A 21,659-nucleotide genomic window follows, 5' to 3' on the forward strand; every position below is an offset into this window, starting at 1 on the left:
TATAATTGTTTACATTGAAAATTTCTGTTGAATTTTTGAGTGTTTGCTTAAAAAGCTATGAGCACAAGGGGTGGAAAATAAGGGTTAAGGCGGCAACAATTTCTTTTTTCTGCGTAGGCTGGAAAACAGTCCTCGTATGTAAGTAAAAGGGATATAATAAAGAAATTACCTGAAAAAACACTGTGAAGCGGGTTTTTTTTAGGCCGCAATATTGTCTGTACGCGTAAACCGTAAAAGTCACGTGTTCGCCTACCCGGTATTTACGAAGAACACCCAATATGCGCTTCTAACCCATACATATCTTTCCAAATTTATGGGCTGCTCGGAATGGCTTTCTCATTAAGAAAATGGTGGACCAAAATATATTTGTTATTTTTCATGTCACTAAACAAAATTTTGAAAATAAATTTCGGAAATTGACGAATTTTTCGGGCATTATTTTATCGGTGTGTTTTCAAAAAATGCCTGAAACTAAAAAAATGCAATACTGGTTATTTTTGTACAGGATATTTACGTTATTTGTTTTACTATTCATATCAGTATATATCAAAAACGTTCAACGTCAACACCTGGGTGATATATGATATCACCATGGGATAATATCAGTAAAAAGGTATTTAAAAACGTATTTCCATTTGTTGTTGTTGTTATTTTGGTCAAGCTTATCATTTCTGGGCAGGTAACTATTTGGATAAAAAAAATTCAACCGGTGAAACAAAAACGTTCAGTCCAGTTTAAACATTTCATTTACTGGAGTTTATGCATTTCTAAGCTCCAGCAGGTGAGTTGGTTTTGACCCCCTGGTGTTTGTAACACCCGAGTCAAAAATCACATTTCCTATTTCGGCGCCATATGACCTAAATTGTGTCGGTGCGCCGTAAAACGAAACAAAAACATTTGACTCATATACATGTACTATATTTTACGTAACAAGGTTTTTTATCGTGCTTTTTGTACACATTAAATTGATTTTTCTGTACTCGTGTTGAGGTGATTTTATATCATTTAATCACTAATCAGTTCTAGATATTTATAAATTTCACAAAAGTAGAAGTGATGTGATTTAAAACAAGATGACCAGGTGGAGGTATATTGCTAACCTGGGTTAATGGAATAATAGTGTAGGACAAAAGTTTCCAAAGGGTAATCCATGTTTAACCTTGGTCAATAAATTACTGGTTCTTCTGTCAGTGATCTTTGTCGTCCTCGAGGCAGCACTGTATAGACATGGGAGGAAGCACTGTATAGACATGGGAGGCAACACTGTATAGACATGGGAGGCAGCACTGTATATACATGGGATGAAGCACTGTATAGACATGGGAGGCAGCACTGTATAGACATGGAGGAAGCACTGTATAGACATGGGAGGCAGCACTGTATAGACATGGGAGGCAGCACTGTATAGACATGGGATGGCAGCACTGTATAGACATGGGAGGCAGCACTGTATAGACATGGGAGGAAACACTGTATAGACATGGGAGGAAACACTGTATAGACATGGGAGGAAACACTGTATAGACATCGGAGGAAACACTGTATAGACATTGGAGGAAGCACTGTATAGACATCGGAGGCAGCACTGTATAGACATCAGAGGCAGCACTGTATAGACATGGGAGGCAGCACTGTATAGACATGGAGGCAGCACTGAATAGACATGGGAGGAAACACTGTATAGACATGGGAGGAAGCACTGTATAGACATGGGAGGCAGCACTGTATAGACATGGGAGACATGGGAGGAAACACTGTATAGACATGGGAGGAAACACTGTATAGACATGGGAGGAAACACTGTATAGACATGGGAGGAAGCACTGTATAGACATGGGAGGAAGCACTGTATAGACATGGGAGGCAGCACTGTATAGACATGGGAGGCAGCACTGTATAGACATGGGAGGCAGCACTGTATAGACATGGGAGGAAACACTGTATAGACATGGGAGGAAACACTGTATTGACATGGGAGGAAGCACTGTATAGACATGGGAGGAAGCAAAGAGCGGGATAAGTTATAAAAATAATTTGAATTTATTTCTTAACTTTTACACAAGTCCGCTGAAGAACAATACGAAAACGTGTTAAGCAGGCGTGGAAGTACATGCACTTCATTATTTTAAGTTGTTTATATGCGCTACAGCTGACATAATTTAGGTTTTCTTGCACGAAGTGGCAATGTAGTTAAACTCATTATGATAATTAAAAATCGAGCAAAGTAAAACGATGTTTCTTCTGACATTACGGGTAGAAATGAATTATTTAACATTAATATTTAAAACAGGAAATAGCATATACATCTTAACAGAATCTAGAGATGTTTGTTTGTTTTGTTGGACTTTAGGACACATCGACACTGTATATACGATGACTTTCTAACTTTATTGGTGGAGGAAGACGTCGAAACTTGAGATGGGACCTTTCCAGTGTTTACAGTTTAATGTAAATTGGCTAGCTTGTTATCCACTTGCTACACTTAGATAATACATAGTCACTGGTTGACCTGGTTTGCACAAAAGAGCACGTGGTTATGTTTGTGATACTGTTTGTGAGCAATTGACCTAGCAATGAAAGGAAAAGGTGTGGCTAATGTTCCGCAACGAAAAACCGGAATCGTCCACTGACATCCGTACATAAATGATGCGGACATAAATTTAATTACACTCAGTACTAGTATTCACTGTTAGAAGTTTCGTTTCTGTTTATAACTGCATTTTGTGCATAATGAATTCGATATATTTGTACGAGTTTTTAATGAGTGATATTTGTACGAGTTTTTAATGAGTGATATTTGTACGAATTTTTAATGAGTGATATTTGTACGAATTTTTTTTTTAAAGGTTGATCAAATATATAAACATTGTATGTACAGTATGGATATATATAAACATGCAACTTTTTAACAAATATAGTTCATACAGCTATAAATGTATTCAAAGTAGAAAATAAAACATATCATAAAAGAAAACATTTTTATATGCTGACACTCTTTCATCTGCACTCTCTGACTGTAGGCTGCGCTTTAAATGTTGTTATCGGCCATATCTAATCATCTTTTCAGTAATTTATTTATCTCTAAAGTCATTTTAAGCGGGGTAAAAAAACTTAAAATATAATAGTTGACAACTTTGACGTGTAGATTTTGGCTACGTCAATACAGAGTAAAAGTTAAAGTCTGCACATATGTAGAGAATGATAACAACAACAATAACAACAACAACAACAACAATAATAATAATAATAATAATAATAATAATAATGATTATAATAATAATAAGAAGAAGAAGAAGAAGAAGAAAAAGAAGAAGAAAACAAACAAAATATTGAATATTGTGTTATTTGCATTAAGGAAAATTCCATGCGAAGATAAAGGTTTCAACGTTTGTACCAGTTTTTAGTGAGTGATAATTGTATTGATTTTTAGTGACTGATATTCGTTTGCGTTTTTAGTGAGTGTTATTTGTACGAGTTTATGCGATATGAGTGATATTTGTACGAGTTTTTAATGAGTGACATTTGTACGAGTTTTAAATGAGTAATATTTGTACAAGTTTTAAGTGAGTGATATTTGTACGAGCTTTTAGTGAGTGCTATTTGTACGAGTTTTAGAGAGTTATATTCGTACGACTTTTTAATCAGAAATATTTGTGAGTGATATTTGCAGGAGTTTTAAATGAGTGTTATTTGTACGAGTTTTAGTGAGTGATATTTGTACGAGTTTTTAATGAGTAATATTTGTACCTGTTTTAAATGAGTGTTATTTGTACGATTTTTCGTGAGTGATATTCGTACGTCTTTTTAATGAGTGATATTTGTACGAGCTTTTAGTGCGTGATATTTGTAAAAGTTTTAAACGAGTGTTATTTGTACGAGTTTACTACGTGATATTTGTACGAGTTTTAAATGAGTGTTAATTGTACGAGTTTTCGTGAGTGATACTCGTACAACTTTTTAATGAGTGACATTTGTACTAGTTTTTAGTGGGTGATATTTGTAAGAGTTTTAAATGAGAGTAATTTGTACGAGTTTTAGTGAGTGATTTTTGTACGAGTTCTAGATGAGTAATATTTGTACAAGTTTTTAGTGAGTGATATTTGTACGAGTTATTAATGAGTGTTATTTATACAAGTTTAAGATAGTGATATTCGTACGAGTTTTTAGTGAGTGATTTTTGTACGAGTTTTTAGTTAGTGATATTTGTACGAGTTTTAAGTGAGTGACATTTGTACCAGTTTTTAGTGAGTGATATTTGTACGAGTTTTAGATGAGTGATATTTGTACGAGTTTTAAATGAGTGTTATTTGTACGAGTTTTAGTAAAGTGATATTCTAAGACTTTTTTATGAGTGATATTTGTACGAGTTTCAAAATATTTGCACGAGTTTTTAGTGAGTGAAATTTGTACGAGTTTCAGTGAGTGTTAATTATTTGTACGTGTTTCATTGAGTGACATTTGTACGAGTTTTTAATGAGTGGTATTTGTAAGAGTTTTTTATGAGTGATATTTGTACGAATTTTAAAATATGTGTACGATTTTTCAGTGAGTGATATTTGTACGAGTTTTAAATGAGTGTTATTTGTTCTAGTTTTAGTGAGTGATATTTGTACGAGTTTTAAATGAGTGTTGTTTGTACGAATTTTAGTGAGTGGTATTTGTACCAATTTTTAATGAGTGATATTTGTACGAGTTTTTAATGAGTGATATCTTTACGAGTTTTTAGTGAGTGTTATGTGTACGAGATTTTAATGAGTGATATTTGTACGAGTTTTTAATGAGTGATATTCGCCCCAGTTTTTAATGAGTGATATTTGTACGAGTTTTTAATGAGTGATATCTTTACGAGTTTTTAGTGAGTGTTATGTGTACGAGATTTCAATGAGTGATATTTGTACGAGTTTTTAATGAGTGATATGCGTACTAGTTTTTAATGAGTGATATTTGTACGAGTTTTTAATGAGTGATATGTTAACGAGTTTTTAGTGAGTGTTTATGTGTACGAGATTTCAATGAGTGATATTTGTAAAAGTTTTAATGAGTGATATTCCCACCATTTTTAATGAGTGATATTTGTACGAGTTTTCAATGAGTGATATTGTAAGAGTTTTTAATGACTGATGTTCGCACTAGTTTTTAATGAGTGATATTTGTACGAGTTTTTAATGAGTGATATTTGTAAGAGTTTTGAATGAGTGATATTTGTACGAGTTTTTAATGAGTGATATTTGTAATGAGTGATATTTGTACGACTTTAAAATGGGTGTTTTTTGTACGAGTTTAAGTGAGTGATATTTGTACGAGTTTTTAATGAATGATATGTGTACGAGTTTTTTATGAGTGATATGTGTCCGACTTTTGAGTGAGTGATATTTGTACGAGTTTTTAATTAGTGATATTCGTACGAGTTTTTAATGAGTGATATTCGTACGAGGTTTCAGTAAGTGATATGTGTGCGATTTTTAATGAGTGATATTTGTACGAGTTTTTAGTATGTGATATTTGTACGAGTTTATAGAGAGTGTTATTTGTACGAGTTTTAGTGATTGATGTTTGTACGAGTTTTTAATGAGTGGTATTTGTAAGTGTCTTTAGTGAGTGATATGTGTACGAGTTTTCAATGACTGATATTTGTACGAGTTTTAATGAGTGATATTCGTACGAGTTTTTAATGACTGGCATTTGTACGAGTTTTTAGTGAGTGATATTTGTACGAGTTTTTAGTGAGTGATATTTGTACGAGTTTTAAATGAGTGATATTTGTGCGAGTTTTTAATGAGTGATATTTGGACGAGTTTTTAGTGAGTGTTATACGTGAGTGATATGTGTACGACTTTTTAATGGGTGATATTTGTACGAGTTTTAATCAATTCGTTATATCTATTTATCTATTAATTCAGTTCCTAGTGATCTGACTCTGTTTATACTTGTTAATGAGTCATATTTGTATATTTTGTGTCTTTTTTTTACTTCAAAACAGACCCTACCGCCTTTTTCATTTGCGTTGTTCTTCTCTGTACAAAGAAAACATCATGTTTTAACTTAAGTTTAAAACAGCTTCTAACTTACTATTCAGTTTACAATTTGTTAGCAATAATAATGTCAGGTGCATTTTTTTATTATATAGTATTTTGTTTTAGGTATAAACGAAACAAACTGATCTCTTTTATGACCTTACTGTCCTAGAAAGGCACAAAAAACTAAGTTACATACACCGGAAAACTATAATGCCTTTGTTTATAGAACAACCCTTTTAGGTGTGTAGACGCACACATGTTTTATGTAAATTATTCCCTTTTAAAGACTCTATTTTCATAAGTCATTAGCGTTTTCTTAACATTCTTAAATCAAAATAAAGAAACCATAATGTCTCCCTAAATATACAACAACAAAAAAAAACAATAAATAAATAAGTACTTATTTCCTGTTTTTTGCCCAGTACAAAAGCTAATGGAAATAGATTAGCAACCTTCCTGTTAATACATTGAATGTCACTTAGGATCTAGTTTTCTTAAATTCATACAATTGTTAAACGCAGATAGAAAATTGGTTATTAGAAAATTAGCATTATTTTGTATTAAAGCATTTGAAAGACGAGACAATTTGGTAGATTAGCATATCAATATGATATTATTAATGTAGAAATTTATTTTTGGCATTCTCAATCAACATGTTTAACTATGTCATAAATATTTGAATATAACTGATTGAATTTATTATGATATGATTCTTGATGCATGCATTGTAAAATAATTATACATGTTATGTTATGACGCATGATGGGTGTTGAGCCCAAGTCAGAAATAAAGTATGTTTTGTTCTGTTCTGTTCTATTTTTCTTATGACGATATAAATTCTTCAATGTTCACTTTGTTTTATTTTGTTTGTTAATATTAAGCACAAACTGGATACCCTCTACCGGACAGTGTTAATATTTAGCACATACTGAATACCCTTTACCCGACAGTGTTAATATTAAGCACAAACTGAATACCCTCTACCGGACAGTGTTAATATTAAGCACAAACTGAATACCCTCTACCGGACAGTGTTAATATTAAGCACAAACTGAATACCCTCTACCGGACAGTGTTAATATTAAGCACAAACTGAATACCCTCTACCGGACAGTGTTAATATTAAGCACAAACTGAATACCCTCTACCGGACAGTGTTAATATTAAGCACAAACTGAAAACCCTCTGCCGGACAGTGTTAATATTAAGCACAATCTGAATACCCTCTGCCGGACAGTGTTAATATTAAGCACAAACTGAATACCCTCTGCCGGACAGTGTTTATATTAAGCACAAACTGAATACCCTCTGCCGGACAGTGTTAATATTTAGCACAAACTGAATACCCTCTACCGGACAGTGTTAATATTTAGCACAAACTGAATACCCTCTACCGGACAGTGTTAATATTTAGCACAAACTGAATACCCTCTACCGGACAGTGTTAATATTTAGCACAAACTGAATACCCTCTACCGGACAGTGTTAATATTAAGCACAAACTGAATACCCTCTACCGGACAGTGTTAATATTAAGCACAAACTGGATGCCCTCTACCGGACAGGACCACGTACCATACGTATTTTTTTCTTTTTCACGTTTGAAAGATTCCATGCGGTTATAAATATTCTTTGAAAATCATCAAAATGTAATTTCCAATTTATTTTTTTATTATTTAATTTATTTCTTTTCATCGTAGATGTCACTTATACAGGGTGACCTAAGCCGCATTTTATACCTGAAGATTTTCGTTTAGAGTGTGCATGCGTGAGTTTAAGGCATATATGAGGTATTTATTACATGCTTTTCGGTGGTTTATAGAAATATATCAGTGATATAAAACTGGTAATTTCACTGTTTGAAACAGTGAAATTACCACTTTGATAATTTCACTGTTTTGAATTTAAGCCCCTTACGTTGTTTCAGTAAAATACCAGCGTGCATAGAACTAGTCTGGTTCCCGTCGTACTATAAAATTTATTGAACGGAGAGAAAAGGGCAGGTAATCCAGACTAGCACAGAACTGGGTACCAACTTAATGACGTGACGTCGTAAATGACGTCACGTTGTATTATTATTTGGGGCGCTTTTCATTCAGTATTATGTTTAATGTCTTTTTAAAACGTTTCTTTGCATATAATAAAAAGAAAATTTGTTTAGTTTAGTGAGAAAATTTGTTTAGTTTAGTGGAAGATCGAAATATATTTCACCTTGTGAACACCAAAAGTTCATATTTCACTCGTGGCTGCGCCACTCGTGAATTATACATTTTGGGGCTCAATTGGTGAAATATATTCCGATCATACACTGAACTAAACAAATATCCTCTATTTAATGAATTTGCAGACGACATTTACATAACGTGAACATTATGAAATTCACGCCGTATTTTACACAGAATAATTTTATATTTAATTTAGCTATCGATCGTCCGGTATATAGTCGGAATCAAGTAACTAGAATGACTTAGCAAGATATATGGTCGTTCGCTTATCAAAAAGACTTTGACAATTTTAAGCTATACTTCTACGAAATATAAGCTGGTCGTCGGAGCCTTGAAGTTATGGTCATGAACCGGCCAACATTGAGCCCGACCAGGCTCTATAATGTGGTGGTGGTGGTAGTAGATTTACTCCGGATTAAGGCAGTAAGCCACAATGAATTATCAAGAGCATAGTTCAGCCACCGCATCATTCCTGGGCAGACTGTCAAGCATTTTACAAGTTCTAGTTGCCTTCACTTTTGCAAGGAACTGATTACTTCTGTACAGGATGCAAGATCAGAGGTACAGAGCGAACGGCCGTAGATTAAACACAACAAAATTTACCTGCACCGTCCGGAAATCGACCCCCGGATGGCCGATTCTCAGCCCCAACCTCTAACTATTGAGCTAAATAAAAGGTACCGTCTTGTATGTTTGTAAGTAAATTGTTATATTTTACGTTTTCAAATCCTTGAACCTTAAGGGAACAGTCAATTAAGCTGTGCAAATCCGTTTGGTAAAGTCGTTTATTAGGTTGGGTTTTAAACGTTAGGTTAAAAAAGAGTTTTTTTGTGGCTATAATTCTAGTGTCAAAATTTGTTGAGTTTATCTTTGCTCCCAAGCTTTTTAATTAACACCAATAACCATCTGAATTTTTAAATGAGGGGTTTAGCTTTCATTTTCAGAATGATTATTATTATCAAAAATCATAATGGCGGCCAGATTAATAAAGTGATATATTGGATTGCCCTAACTGTTTAAATGTCAATATGCAAGTTAATAAAACCACCGTGGATTTGCGACTCCCAATATGGTATTTCAGGCGTGCAAATATTTGCGTGACGTCTTACCCTTTTTAAAATTATAGTTAAGAGCTAATTTAGCAGAAAGAAAAGAAGAATTTTTTTTCGACTTTCTAGGGAATCGTCTTGTTTACAAAAAATTTGTTAACATGTCAATGGGTCGAAACTACAAATTTTAAAAAAATTCTAAAAAATAAACAAAGATTAAAAAAGGCAACTTTTTGCAAAATGATAAATTTAAAAAAGTTTGTTAGATTAAAGATTGCGTTTCTCCCGATAAAGATTCATGGAATATTTTTGATAACTTAATTAAAAAACTTTTATTTTGCGTTTAAAATGATTTTTAAATTTTAAAAACCCGATGGGCAAATATAAAAATTTTTAGAACGATTGAAGCTATTTTAAAAAAGGGATACCAATAAATGGTATTCATCCTTCTTTGTCACAATGTATTGCAAATAAACAATATCTGTTGATACGAGGTGTATTATTTCTATTGTATCTCCAGTCTTATTCTTAAAGGATTGTAAATAACTTTCTAACAAAAAATAATATCTATATTTACGAGGCAGAAATCAAATAATTTCATACAAAATTTGCTTAAAAATTCTTGTAATTAACAAACTGGGCTCCGTTCTAATGAAGCAAACCCCCAACATAGTAACACCGGAACCCAGGCAAGGCGCCCACCTACTGATTTAAAAATTTTATTTACTTTGAGAATCAAGCTGGGGAATAAAGAGTAAACGAAAGTAATTTTTTTTAAGATCGTTTTAGAAAATTAAGTAAATGTTGTTATTTTTGTTTAGTAATTTTTTAATTTCAATTCAAGTGGTTTAGAATAAAAAAAAAACACATGTTTTTGGTTGAAGTTGAAGAATAATCCCGAGAGAAAAAAACGTGTCATCGAGGCATTATTCACATGTATCAATCATATAATGTTATATTAACCGAAAGAAATTGATTGCACTGGATTTGTCAGTATCATGTGCTTAATGTTGCCAGGATAAAGCTCCACCATCCTAAACCTGCAAATCGTATTATCGACGATGAGCTAAAAGAGAAAGAAAATTTACTAATGAGAATGCATTTTTCATTTTAAAAATGGTTAGACTGAAAATTTAACTGCATGATAGAGATAAAGTGTTGTTCCATTCTGTTGTGTTGTGTTATATTCTGTTCCAATAAATAAATTGTAAGTTTAAAGATGGTTAAAAATAGCACATTAAAGTTTAAGTCATACGCGAGTGCATTTAAGTAAAAGTTTTAATTATATTTATGGTCACGGTGTTCTACTGCATATTGGTGATTTTCTTAAAGGGATCCCTGCGTGTTTTTAGACATGACGGGTCTATACATATGTGTTTGGAGATTGATGTTCTAGATGAAGGTTTAGACAAATAACATGTGTGCTAACTTTCAGATCATGCGCTCACTCTGTTATTTCGGTCTGATTATTCTAATTGCGAAAAATGATCCAAAATTCAAAAGCGTTGCAACGCATGTCACTCAAATCGGGCTAAGAAAAAAAAGTTTATTTATTTCTGAGTATATTTTTAAATTTTCTTTTGAATATATTTATGTTTTGAGTGCCCCAATAGATCTATGTAAAAATCAAATTATATATTTTTTGAGCTTTTGGACCTTAGTGGATTTCCTTTATAAAAAATCTCTGAAAAAAAGAATAATTGGATGAAACTGACATTTTCTTGAAATACAGGTATCAGTTATTTTACACTTTCATCCACAGTGTGTCCATTATCAAGCAAGTAATTTAAGGATTCAGTTTGTTTATACAAATCTATTTTAGTTCAATTGTGATGGAAACTAAAAGCTTATTGAAACACTCGAAATCCATTCCTGGAACCAACCAGTACTAAGCAATGCATGTAGTTCCTTGCTCAAGATAACAACGATTCGCACCTAACTGGGTTTGAACCCACGCGATCAGCAATCCTTAGATTACTAGTCTGACGCGTTAACAACACCGCCACCGACAAAGGACTCTGTAAACTGTTGTAGAATGAATGTTAAATTTTATGCTAAGCATTATTATGAATAAGAATTAATGTTTTTATTTTAATTTTTAGGATGTTTTAAATATAAAAACAATACCTCCATGCTGTCATTTGTTTGGAATTTGAAAGTAATACGTGTTTTTCCTCTGAGATGCACTTCTTACGATAGCCTGTGCCGACCGTTCCTTGGCATTCTCTTTGCCTTTAGTGTACATGACAACTGGCAATGGAAAAAAGTATAAATGCTGACAAAAATATGTTTGAACACCATCAATAATTCAACACAACATACAAATGGGAATAACATGTAGTAATATTTTATCAAAAACTGTATTATAGTAGATTGTTATTGGTATATGTATTGAATTCACCATTTGCAATGTTTTATCGGGCTTCTTGTATATAGAATTGAAATATTGCCATTATGATTATGTACGGAGCTCGAAACCAGTGTGTAGTCATCTACGAGTTAAACTATACTCCGAACAATTCAGTCAAAAGAAAACAAAATAGCTTTATTGTCTTTCATGAGAAAAAACAAAACGAAAAACTGACTGAACGGCGATTCCTGGCATTTTTGGAATTGCTTTTACTTCTTGTAATCTATGATTGTTTTATAAATTATGATTGCTTATAAACAATAAAATAATTATATTTACATGACCATTGAACTGCTGTTACTATTAAAGTAGTAGTCTGGACCTTTTATGGTGATATTGTCAGCAAATGTTATCCCATTCCTAAAAAAATGATAAAAGCAATTGGTATAAGTCTTTTCAGAAAACAGCACTTGTTAATTTAATAAAATTATGTTTAGAAAATTATAAATATGCTCTCGTGAATTAAATGAACACTTGTTCATATGCTGTGTAAGGGATATTAGACAATATTAGCTGGCAGTTATTTTAATTGCATTATTGTACTTTAAATTAAGATTTTTTTACAATCTTTTGTTTCCGTTCAAACACAGATGTCTTTTCAATTTCACATTCCAAGGTGAAAATTAAACGGTGACTTAACTAAATTAATCTCTGTTATATAATAATTGTTTCTTTGTTGTTGCTTTTTTTCACATCCATTTTGTTTCATTTTTCTTTTGCATGACCATTTAGTTTAGTATTTTTTACTTGCAAAATACCTCTTTTTTAAAAATAATGTCTTTGATATTTTCAACTAAATGAATTTTGTGCATGATAATGCCATGAACTGTATAGATGTAAACTGTTTAAACTGGGACAGGACACTCATAAGCTTCGAAAGCTTTCTGCCTAATCCCAAATGTATTGTATAAATATTGTTCATTATAATGTAAATATATCGAATAAAATATGTTTAAACCAACGGATATTAGCCTGCTTGTCTCTCAGTAAAATTATCTTTTTTATAATACTTCACTATATAAATGAGATAGAAACATTTTTCTATGCTTGAGATCTGAGGTATATTGTATGTATTTGAACATGGCACATATAACGTACATAAATATATGATCATATACCGTACATGAATACATGATCATATAACGTACATAAATACATGATCATATACCGTACATTAATACATGATCATATACCGTACATTAATACATGATCATATAACGTACATTAATACATGATCATATACCGTACATTAAAACATGATCATATAACGTACATTAATACATGATCATATAACGTACATTAATACATGATCATATAGCGTACATTTAAACATGATCATATACCGTACATTAATACATGATAATATACTGTACATTAATACATGCTAATATATCGTACATTAATACATGATCATATACCGTACATAAATACATGATCATATAACGTACCTTTATACATGATCATATAACGTACATTAATACATGATCATATACCATACATTAATACATGATCATATACCATACATTAATACATGATCATATAATGTACATAAATACATGATCATATACCGTACATTAATACATGATCATATACCGTACATAAATACATGATCATATAACGTACATTTATACATGATCATACAGCGTACATTAATACATGATCATATACCGTACATGAATACATGATCATATAACGTACATTTATACATGATCATATAACGTACATACATACATGATCATATACCGTACATTAATACATGATCATATACCGTACATGAATACATGATCATATAACGTACATTTATACATGATCATATAACGTACATTAATACATGATCATATACCGTACATTAATACATGATCATATACCGTACATGAATACATGATCATATAACGTACATTTATACATGATCATATAACGTACATTAATACATGATCATATACCATACATTAATACATGATCGTATAACGTACATTAATACATGATCATATAACGTACATACATACATGATCATATACCGTACATTAATACATGATCATCGTAAATTAATACATGATCATATAACGTACATAAATACATGATCATATAACGTACATTAATACATGATCATATACCGAAGAAAATTATATTGGATCTCAGTCAAACATTGTCTCAAATCTTTTGATTTTAAAATATTTTCAGTTAATGTGATTTTATCTTTAATTCACGCATGTAAATGCAAGTAACAATATAATAACATAAGATCTATTGCTATATACATTTGCATTATTTATTATTAATTATTATTAATTATTAATAATTATTGATTATTAATTATTAATGATTATTTATTAATTATTGTTATAAATTACTAGACTTCGAATCTTTGTAAGCTATGTCAATACAATTTTTAACGAATATTGTTTCAAAATTACACAAAATGATATCATTTTATGTGCCGATTTAAGATCCTGTAACACAATTTTTTCATGGTTTTATTTCATAAATATAATGCTCAAATTAAGATTTGTCAATATTGTAAGTTCCAATAAGCATTATTTATAAAGATATTACCCAATTTAACATTTCATGTAAATAAAGGGAGGTAATTAGAAATATATTTTCTATAAATTCTAAGTCAAATTTTCCAATAAGAAATAAATGCCTGTAATTTATTGATTAAATTTAATGTGCACAAATATTTGCAGTACACATTTTACATATTCTTCGATGTTTGAAAATTGTTTTATTTGCATAAATATGTACATATATAATTTTTTGCTAGTGTGGTATTCATACAGTAAAAATATCAATCACAAAACATACAGGATCTTTAACACAAAAACAATATGTTAATTTAACAGAAAACTAAACAGAAAACGACTTTATGCTATACAAGTAAATGCTTCACATAAAATCTTACATTTCCTCAATGGTCGTCACAATAGACAGGACTGTACCTCTCATCATGCCATTCATGAAATCTGGAATATCGATGGGAATCCCAGCCGCTGCCTAAAATATTGATAAATATTTTATACATAGCACACACGCACGCACGCACGCACGCGAACGCACACATACTGACAAACACACACACACAAGAGCGCACATACACACCAAAATCAATTAGGCAAATGTTCACAAAAATGTTCCTAAATCGACATTTAAGCGATAAAAACTAATTTTGTGTTGTCTCATTATTTTTTAACATAGCGTCCCGAGAGTTATTTTTAACGCAACTGTAACGTTCGTTTCTAAAAATTGAAGATCGGGGCTTACAGAAAGAGGTTCGGCAGATTAGAGGTATCGAAGGGCTTCCCTATTTCTTATGTTTTTTAACGATGGCGAATTTTATTTTTCACCTTAATTACAAGCAAGGATTTATCTAAAAATAATATATAACTTTTAGAAAAGCTGAAGGCCGCTTTTTATATTTAGGTGATAATATCAATTTAGCCGTCTGTACTTAATAAGTTGTTAAACCTTATGACTGATAAAATGTTTGGATTTCCAAGTGATAACATTGTGGCTTTCCACCAGAAATAATTGTAACTGTTTAATATCAATTTGTTAAATCAGGATAACCTGTGTATATTTGATATATTATGAATGTTCCATTGTGTTGACATTGAATCCACTTTCAGAAGAACTATAAATTTTGCGCATAAAACTTGTATAAATAGAATATCCCTCGTACATTAATAAGTAAATAAATATAAATGAAAAATATCAAATATTCCAAAATTCATTGAATAAATAAAAATGTTAATAGAAATGTTTCAAATTTTATCTTTAAAATGTTTTAATAAAGAACACATGTTGTTTATTCATAGTTTCTATTTGGCATGTTGATGTCATGATATTTAATTTGTACCATATGTAAAACCCTGTATTGTACTATAGATATTTACAATGACCTTGACTGACTGACAGGCTGGCTGAACAGACAGACAGACAGACACGCTGTCATTGTATAGGTTAAAGGTCAAGGTCTTCAAGTTAAAAATTAAAACGTTACACAATTTCTATTAATCTTTAACACCTTGAAAGATTTTCTTCAAACTTGACTCAAATTTTCACCTGAACAAGACAGTGTGTGCAGGTTAAGGTCACCAGGGAAGGTCAAATGTCTAACAATTTGTGTGGCTTTCAGCTGAAGGATTTTCTTTAAACTTTGTTCTAATGTTCACATCAACAAGGTCATGTGCATAACCTATGTCACGGCTGTGCAGACTCAGTATTAATATCATAAATTGAAACATATGTCATTGTTTATAGGATGATTTCGCACATATTTTTAGCAAATTAACCCCATCCCGTTCCCTTTGAAGACATCTATTAGAAAAGCCATTATCGTTTTCTTAAAGGCACATTTATGTCTCAGAAATGCTTTCATGTATTGTGTTCTCTAAAAAACTTTAACGATTTGTATCTTGTTACCAGTTTCCATACAAAATACTCATTTACTTATAGATGAACTACCCGTTTCTTCTTTTGCTCTGTTGGCAATTGCTGTAATTATAGTGAAGTAGTATTGTATATGTAAGTCAATATACTACTATATATTTACATTTTAGCACAAGAAGAAAAAGATCATCGTTAAGTAAGTTGGTCAGCAAATACGAGTAGTGTAGAGATTGGTCCACAGACTGTCCTGAGGTCTATACTGGTTGAAAAGGTCAATTAGAGGGATAAGGGTAAGAAAGTTCCTTTTCAGAAATTTCCGTATAGCTAAAACACACACCTTAATTGCTTTTTAAGTATGATAACCTAATCTATGCCCATAATCGATTCTCTTTGATCAGGTTCATATAAATATTATATGTTTCCTGTAAAGTTCTTACATTACTTATCCTACTTGAAGTGGTACTTATAAAGGTAACTAGAGTGTGAGTGAAGTTGGTAGTGAGAGTGGTAGTTAAATTTGTAAGAGAGAGGGGAGAGGGTGGAAAATGAGAGTTTTAATGAAATTATAATTGAGTGTGGGACAGAAGCTGGTAGTTAGAATGATAGTAAGAGTGATAGAGTGATACTTAGAGTGATAGAGTGAAAGTTAGAGTGATAGTTAGAGTGACAGAGTGGTAGTTAGAGTGGTAATTAGATAGAAAGAGTGAAAGTTAGAGTGATAGAGTGAAAGTTAGAGTGGTAGTTAGAGTGATAGTTAGAGTGATAGAGTGAAAGTTAGAGTGGTAGTTAGAGTGGTTGTTAGAGTGGTAGTAAGAGTGATAGAGTGAAAAGTTAGAGTGATAGTTAGAGTGAAAGTAAGAGTTAGAGTGGTAGTCAGAGTGAAAGTTAAAGTGTACTGGACTTGTAAGTGAGAGTGGCACTAAACTTGTAAGTGAGAGTGGTACTGGACATGTTAGTGAGATTGGTACTGGACTTGTTAGTGAGAGTGGTACTGGACTTGTTAGTGAGAGTGGTACTGGACTTGTAAGTGAGAGTGGTACTGGACTTACTAGTGAGAGTGGTACTGGTCTTGTTAGTGAGAGTGGTACTGGACTTATTAGTGAGAGTGGTACTGGTCTTGTGAGAGTGGTACTGGTCTTGTTAGTGAGAGTGGTAAAGGACTTATTAGTGTAATTGGCACTGGACTTGTGAGAGTGGTACTGGTCTTGTTAGTGAGAGTGGTACTGGCATTTTTAGTGAGAGTGGTACTGAACTTGTTAGTGAGAGTTGTACTGAACTTGTTAGTGAGAGTGGTACTTGACTTATCAGTGAGAGTGGTACGGCACTTGAACGTGAGAGTGGTACTGAAATTGTTATAGAGAGTGGTACTGGACTTGTTAGTGAGAGAGGTACAGGGCTTGTCAGTAAGTGTGTTACAGGACATGTTAGTGAAAGTTGTACTGGAATTGTTAGTGAGAGTTGTACTGGACTTGTTAGTAAGAATGATACTGGACTTATTAGTGAGAGTGGTACTGCACTTGTAAGTGAGAGTGGTACTGAAATTGTTATTGAGAATGGTACTGGACTTATTAGTGAGAGTGGTACTGGACTTGTTAGTGAAAGTGGTTCTGGACTTATAAGTGAGAGTGGTACTGGAATTGTTAGTGAGAGTTGTACTGGAATTGTTAGTGAGAGTGGTACTGCACTTGTAAGTTAGAGTGGTTCTGGACTTATTAGTGAGAATGGTACAGGACTTGTTAGTGAGAGCAGTACTGGACTTTTTAGTGAGAGAGGTACAGGACTTGTTCGTAAGAATGGTTCAGCACTTGTTAGTGAGAGTTGTACTGGACTTGTTAGTGAGAGCTGTATGGAACATGCAAGTTAGAGTGGTACTGGACTTATAAGTGAGAGTGGTTCTGGACTTATTAATAACAGTGGTTCTGGACTTTTTAGTTTGAGTAGAACTGAACTTGTTAGTGAGAATGGTACTGGATGTGTTAGTGAAATTGGTACTGGACTTATAAGTGAGAGTGGTACTGGACCTATTAGTGAGAATGGTACTGAACTTGCTAGTGAGTGTGGTACTGGACTTATTAGTGAGAGTGGTCCTGGACTTGTGAGATTGGTACTTGACTTATTAGTGACAGTGGTACTGGACTTGTTAGTAAGATTTGTATAAGACTTGTGAGTGAGAGTGGTACTGGACTTATTAGTGAGAGTGGTACTGGACTTGTTAGTGAGAGTGGTACTGGACTTGTTAGTGAGAGTGGTACTGGACTTGTTAGTGAGAGTGGTACTGGACTTGTTAGTGAGAGTGGTACTGGACTTGTTAGTGAGAGTGGTACTGGACTTGTTAGTGAGAGTGGTACTGGACTTGTTAGTGAGAGTGGTACTGGACTTGTTAGTGAGAGTTGTACTGGACTTGTTAGTGAGAGTGGTACTGGACTTGTTAGTGAGAGTTGTACTGGACTTGTTAGTGAGAATGGTACTGGATTTATTAGTGAGATTGGTATTGGACTTGTTTATGAGAGAGGTACTGGACTTGGTAGTGAGATTGGTACTGGATTTGTTAGTAAGACTGGTACTGGACTTATAAGTGAGAGTGATACTGGACTTGTTATTGAGAGTGGTACTGAACTTGTTAGTGAGGGTGGTACTGGACTTGTTAGTGAGAGTGGTACTGGACTTATTAGTGAGAGTGATATTGGACTTGTTACTGAGAATGGTACTGAACTTGTTAGTGAGAGTTGGACAGGACTTGTTAGTGAGAGTGGTACTGGACTTGTTAGTGAGAGTGGTACTGGACTTGTTAGTAAGAGGGGTACAGGACTTGTTAGTAAGAGTTGTACTGGACTTGTTAGTGAGAGAGGTACATGACTTGTTAGTATGAGTGGTACTGGCCTTGTTAGTGAGAGTTGTACTGGACTTGTTAGTAACAATGATACTTGACTTATTAGTGAGAGTGGTTCTGAAATTGTTATTGAGAGTTGTACTGGACTTGTTAGTTAGAAAGGTACAGGACTTGTTAGTAACAGTGGTACAGGACTTGTTAGTGAGAGCTGTACTGGACTTGTTAGTGAGAGTGGTACAGGTTTTGTAAGTAAAAGTGGTACAGGACCTGTAAGTAAAAGTGGTACAGGACCTGTAAGTAAAAGTGGTACAGGACCTGTAAGTAAAAGTGGTACAGGACCTGTAAGTAAAAGTGGTACAGGACCTGTAAGTAAAAGTGGTACAGGACCTGTAAGTGAAAGTGGTACAGGACCTGTAAGTAAAAGTGGTACAGGACCTGTAAGTAAAAGTGGTACAGGACCTGTAAGTAAAAGTGGTACAGGACCTGTAAGTAAAAGTGGTACAGGACCTGTAAGTGAAAGTGGTACAGGACCTGTAAGTGAAAGTGGTACAGGACCTGTAAGTGAAAGTGGTACAGGACCTGTAAGTAAAAGTGGTACAGGACCTGTAAGTAAAAGTGGTACAGGACCTGTAAGTAAAAGTGGTACAGGACCTGTAAGTGAGAGTTGTACTGGAATTGTTAGTGAAAGTTGTACTGGACTTGTTAGTGAGAGTGTGATTTGCCGTGGAGATTGTAGTGAGATTTGATTAGTGTAGGTCATAATCAAGTTGGGCTTCTTGAAGGCATGACCTAAATGATCGTTTTGTCCACGTATCCATTTAGAAATTACCAAGTTACAGCCAATTTTATCAAAAATATAACAAGTTCAGTCAGGTCTACTTGAAGGTCTTCTCTAAAGGGTTGTTGTGTCCAAGTATGAAGACAATCCATTATGTAATAAAATGTAATGGCCAACGTTAAAGATTCTAGACAGCAACGGCAACAACCTAACTCTAGCAAAAGCTTGAATTTTTCTCGAAAAAGAAGAGCTAAAAGGGATGAAGAATTGTCTTCCAAAAATATATTTTATTCTTGTCAATGTATAAAGAATAGATAAAACATATCCTATAGAAGGAGTTAAATAATTCGTTACTATTCTATACATTATCCAGTTCAAAACAATAAAACTATAAGGATCATACACCGGCTGTCGGTACAGACCGGAATATATAACTCTTTACGGCGATAACACGGTACTGCCGAGTTTCTGTTAAACATTTACTTGAGAGCTATATATTCCTGTTTGTGACGACACCCTGTGTTTGATTCTTTTTCTTGCATATTATAAATTAATGATATTGAGGAAAGAAATTACAAAATCTAATATTTTCATTTAGCACTATTTTCTTATAGAAGCGTATGAATTTATTACTTCATTCATAACGGCACATGACGTCATCCAAATAACGTAATTTATTCACAAAGGCGCGTGCGTATGACATCATTTAAAACACATGATTTGTCTTACAAGGGGATGCAAGACAAATTTTTCTGATATGCAAGTTCATTAGTCATAGCAAGACAACTTTATATCAATAATAAGTTGAAAACTTTGAATCAATTAAAAAATCAAATTTAACATAATGCTTGTTTCTGAAAAACAATATTAAAAAAAAATAATTTGTTAGCAAAAATAAAAACATACTTCAATTCAACAGAAATCCCCCATGGTGTTCTTTGTTCAAGGTTTGCTTCAAACAACAGTTTACTTTATACTCATACATGAAAACAAAATACATATTGCCTTGCTGAAGTTTACAAATGTAATTTAAACCGACAAATGAACATTAACAATTTGTCTTCATAGGATCTAAAATTTTGAAATATAATATCATTACATACAAATATGTATTATTAATATCAAACTTGTAACCATACAATGACACTTTATTATAACATTGAATATCTTCTATTATCATTATGTACAGCGAGAGATATTATGAAGAAACTATTAGCAACAGTTAAAACAGTTTAAATTGCGGAAATATCAAACAGTATATAAACTTGTCAGAGATCTATCATCAAAGTGTACTTGCTGTTAAGATAAAACTTGATGTTTCACCACCATGTCAACAATACAACTACAGAACAATATGGCACATTTATATAAATCCACATAATGTCTTGTACATGACAAGAAACCCACAATAACATTAAAACCAGTATAACATTCATATCAAAATAAAATTATAACCTAAAATAATATTATAGGCGGAGTATGGTTGAGACGATGTCGTCGTACGTTTTCCTAATACACAAAAAGTGCAGTAAGAAACTAAGAAACTGCAGTCAATAAACAAAGCGATCTGCAGCAAGAAACAAAGAAACAAGCTGCAGCAAGAAACTGCAGTCAGTAAACAATGAAATCTGCAGCAAGAAACAAAGAAACAAGCTGCAGCAAGAAACTGCAGTCAGTAAACAATAAAATCTGCAGCAAGAAACAAAGAAACAAGCTGCAGCAAGAAACTGCAGTCAGTAAACAATAAAATCTGCAGCAAGAAACAAAGAAACAAGCTGCAGCAAGAAACTGCAGTCAGTAAACAATGAAATCTGCAACAAGAAACAAAGAAACTGCAGCAAGAAAATGCAACCAGATAACAAAGAAACTGCAGCAAGAAATAAAGAAACTACTTTCAATAAACAAAGAAAGTGCAGCACATAACAAAGAAACTGTATCAAGAAACTGCAGCACCTAAACAA

At 32.9% G+C, this 21,659-nt stretch overlaps 2 protein-coding genes across 2 annotated transcripts; one reads left to right on the plus strand and one right to left on the minus strand.

Moving 5' to 3' along the window:
* Positions 1–17,950: 17,950 nt before the first annotated feature.
* LOC132743247 (serine-rich adhesin for platelets-like) lies at positions 17,951–18,793 on the minus strand (the record flags this gene model as incomplete). The annotated part of the gene is made up of 1 exon (XM_060731783.1): positions 17,951–18,793. A coding segment is annotated over one exon (843 nt), but the record flags the coding sequence as incomplete, so codon positions are not given.
* LOC132743249 (putative per-hexamer repeat protein 5) lies at positions 18,792–19,666 on the plus strand. The gene is made up of 2 exons (XM_060731784.1): positions 18,792–18,842; positions 19,079–19,666. Exons 1-2 carry the CDS (start codon positions 18,792–18,794, stop codon positions 19,664–19,666), a joined length of 639 nt encoding a protein of 212 aa, XP_060587767.1.
* The last annotated feature ends 1,993 nt before the right edge of the window (positions 19,667–21,659 follow it).

Source organism: Ruditapes philippinarum, unplaced genomic scaffold (genome assembly GCF_026571515.1).
Source record: "Ruditapes philippinarum isolate M1 unplaced genomic scaffold, ASM2657151v2 ctg3459_1_1_1_1, whole genome shotgun sequence".
NCBI classification, from domain to species: domain Eukaryota; kingdom Metazoa; phylum Mollusca; class Bivalvia; order Venerida; family Veneridae; genus Ruditapes; species Ruditapes philippinarum.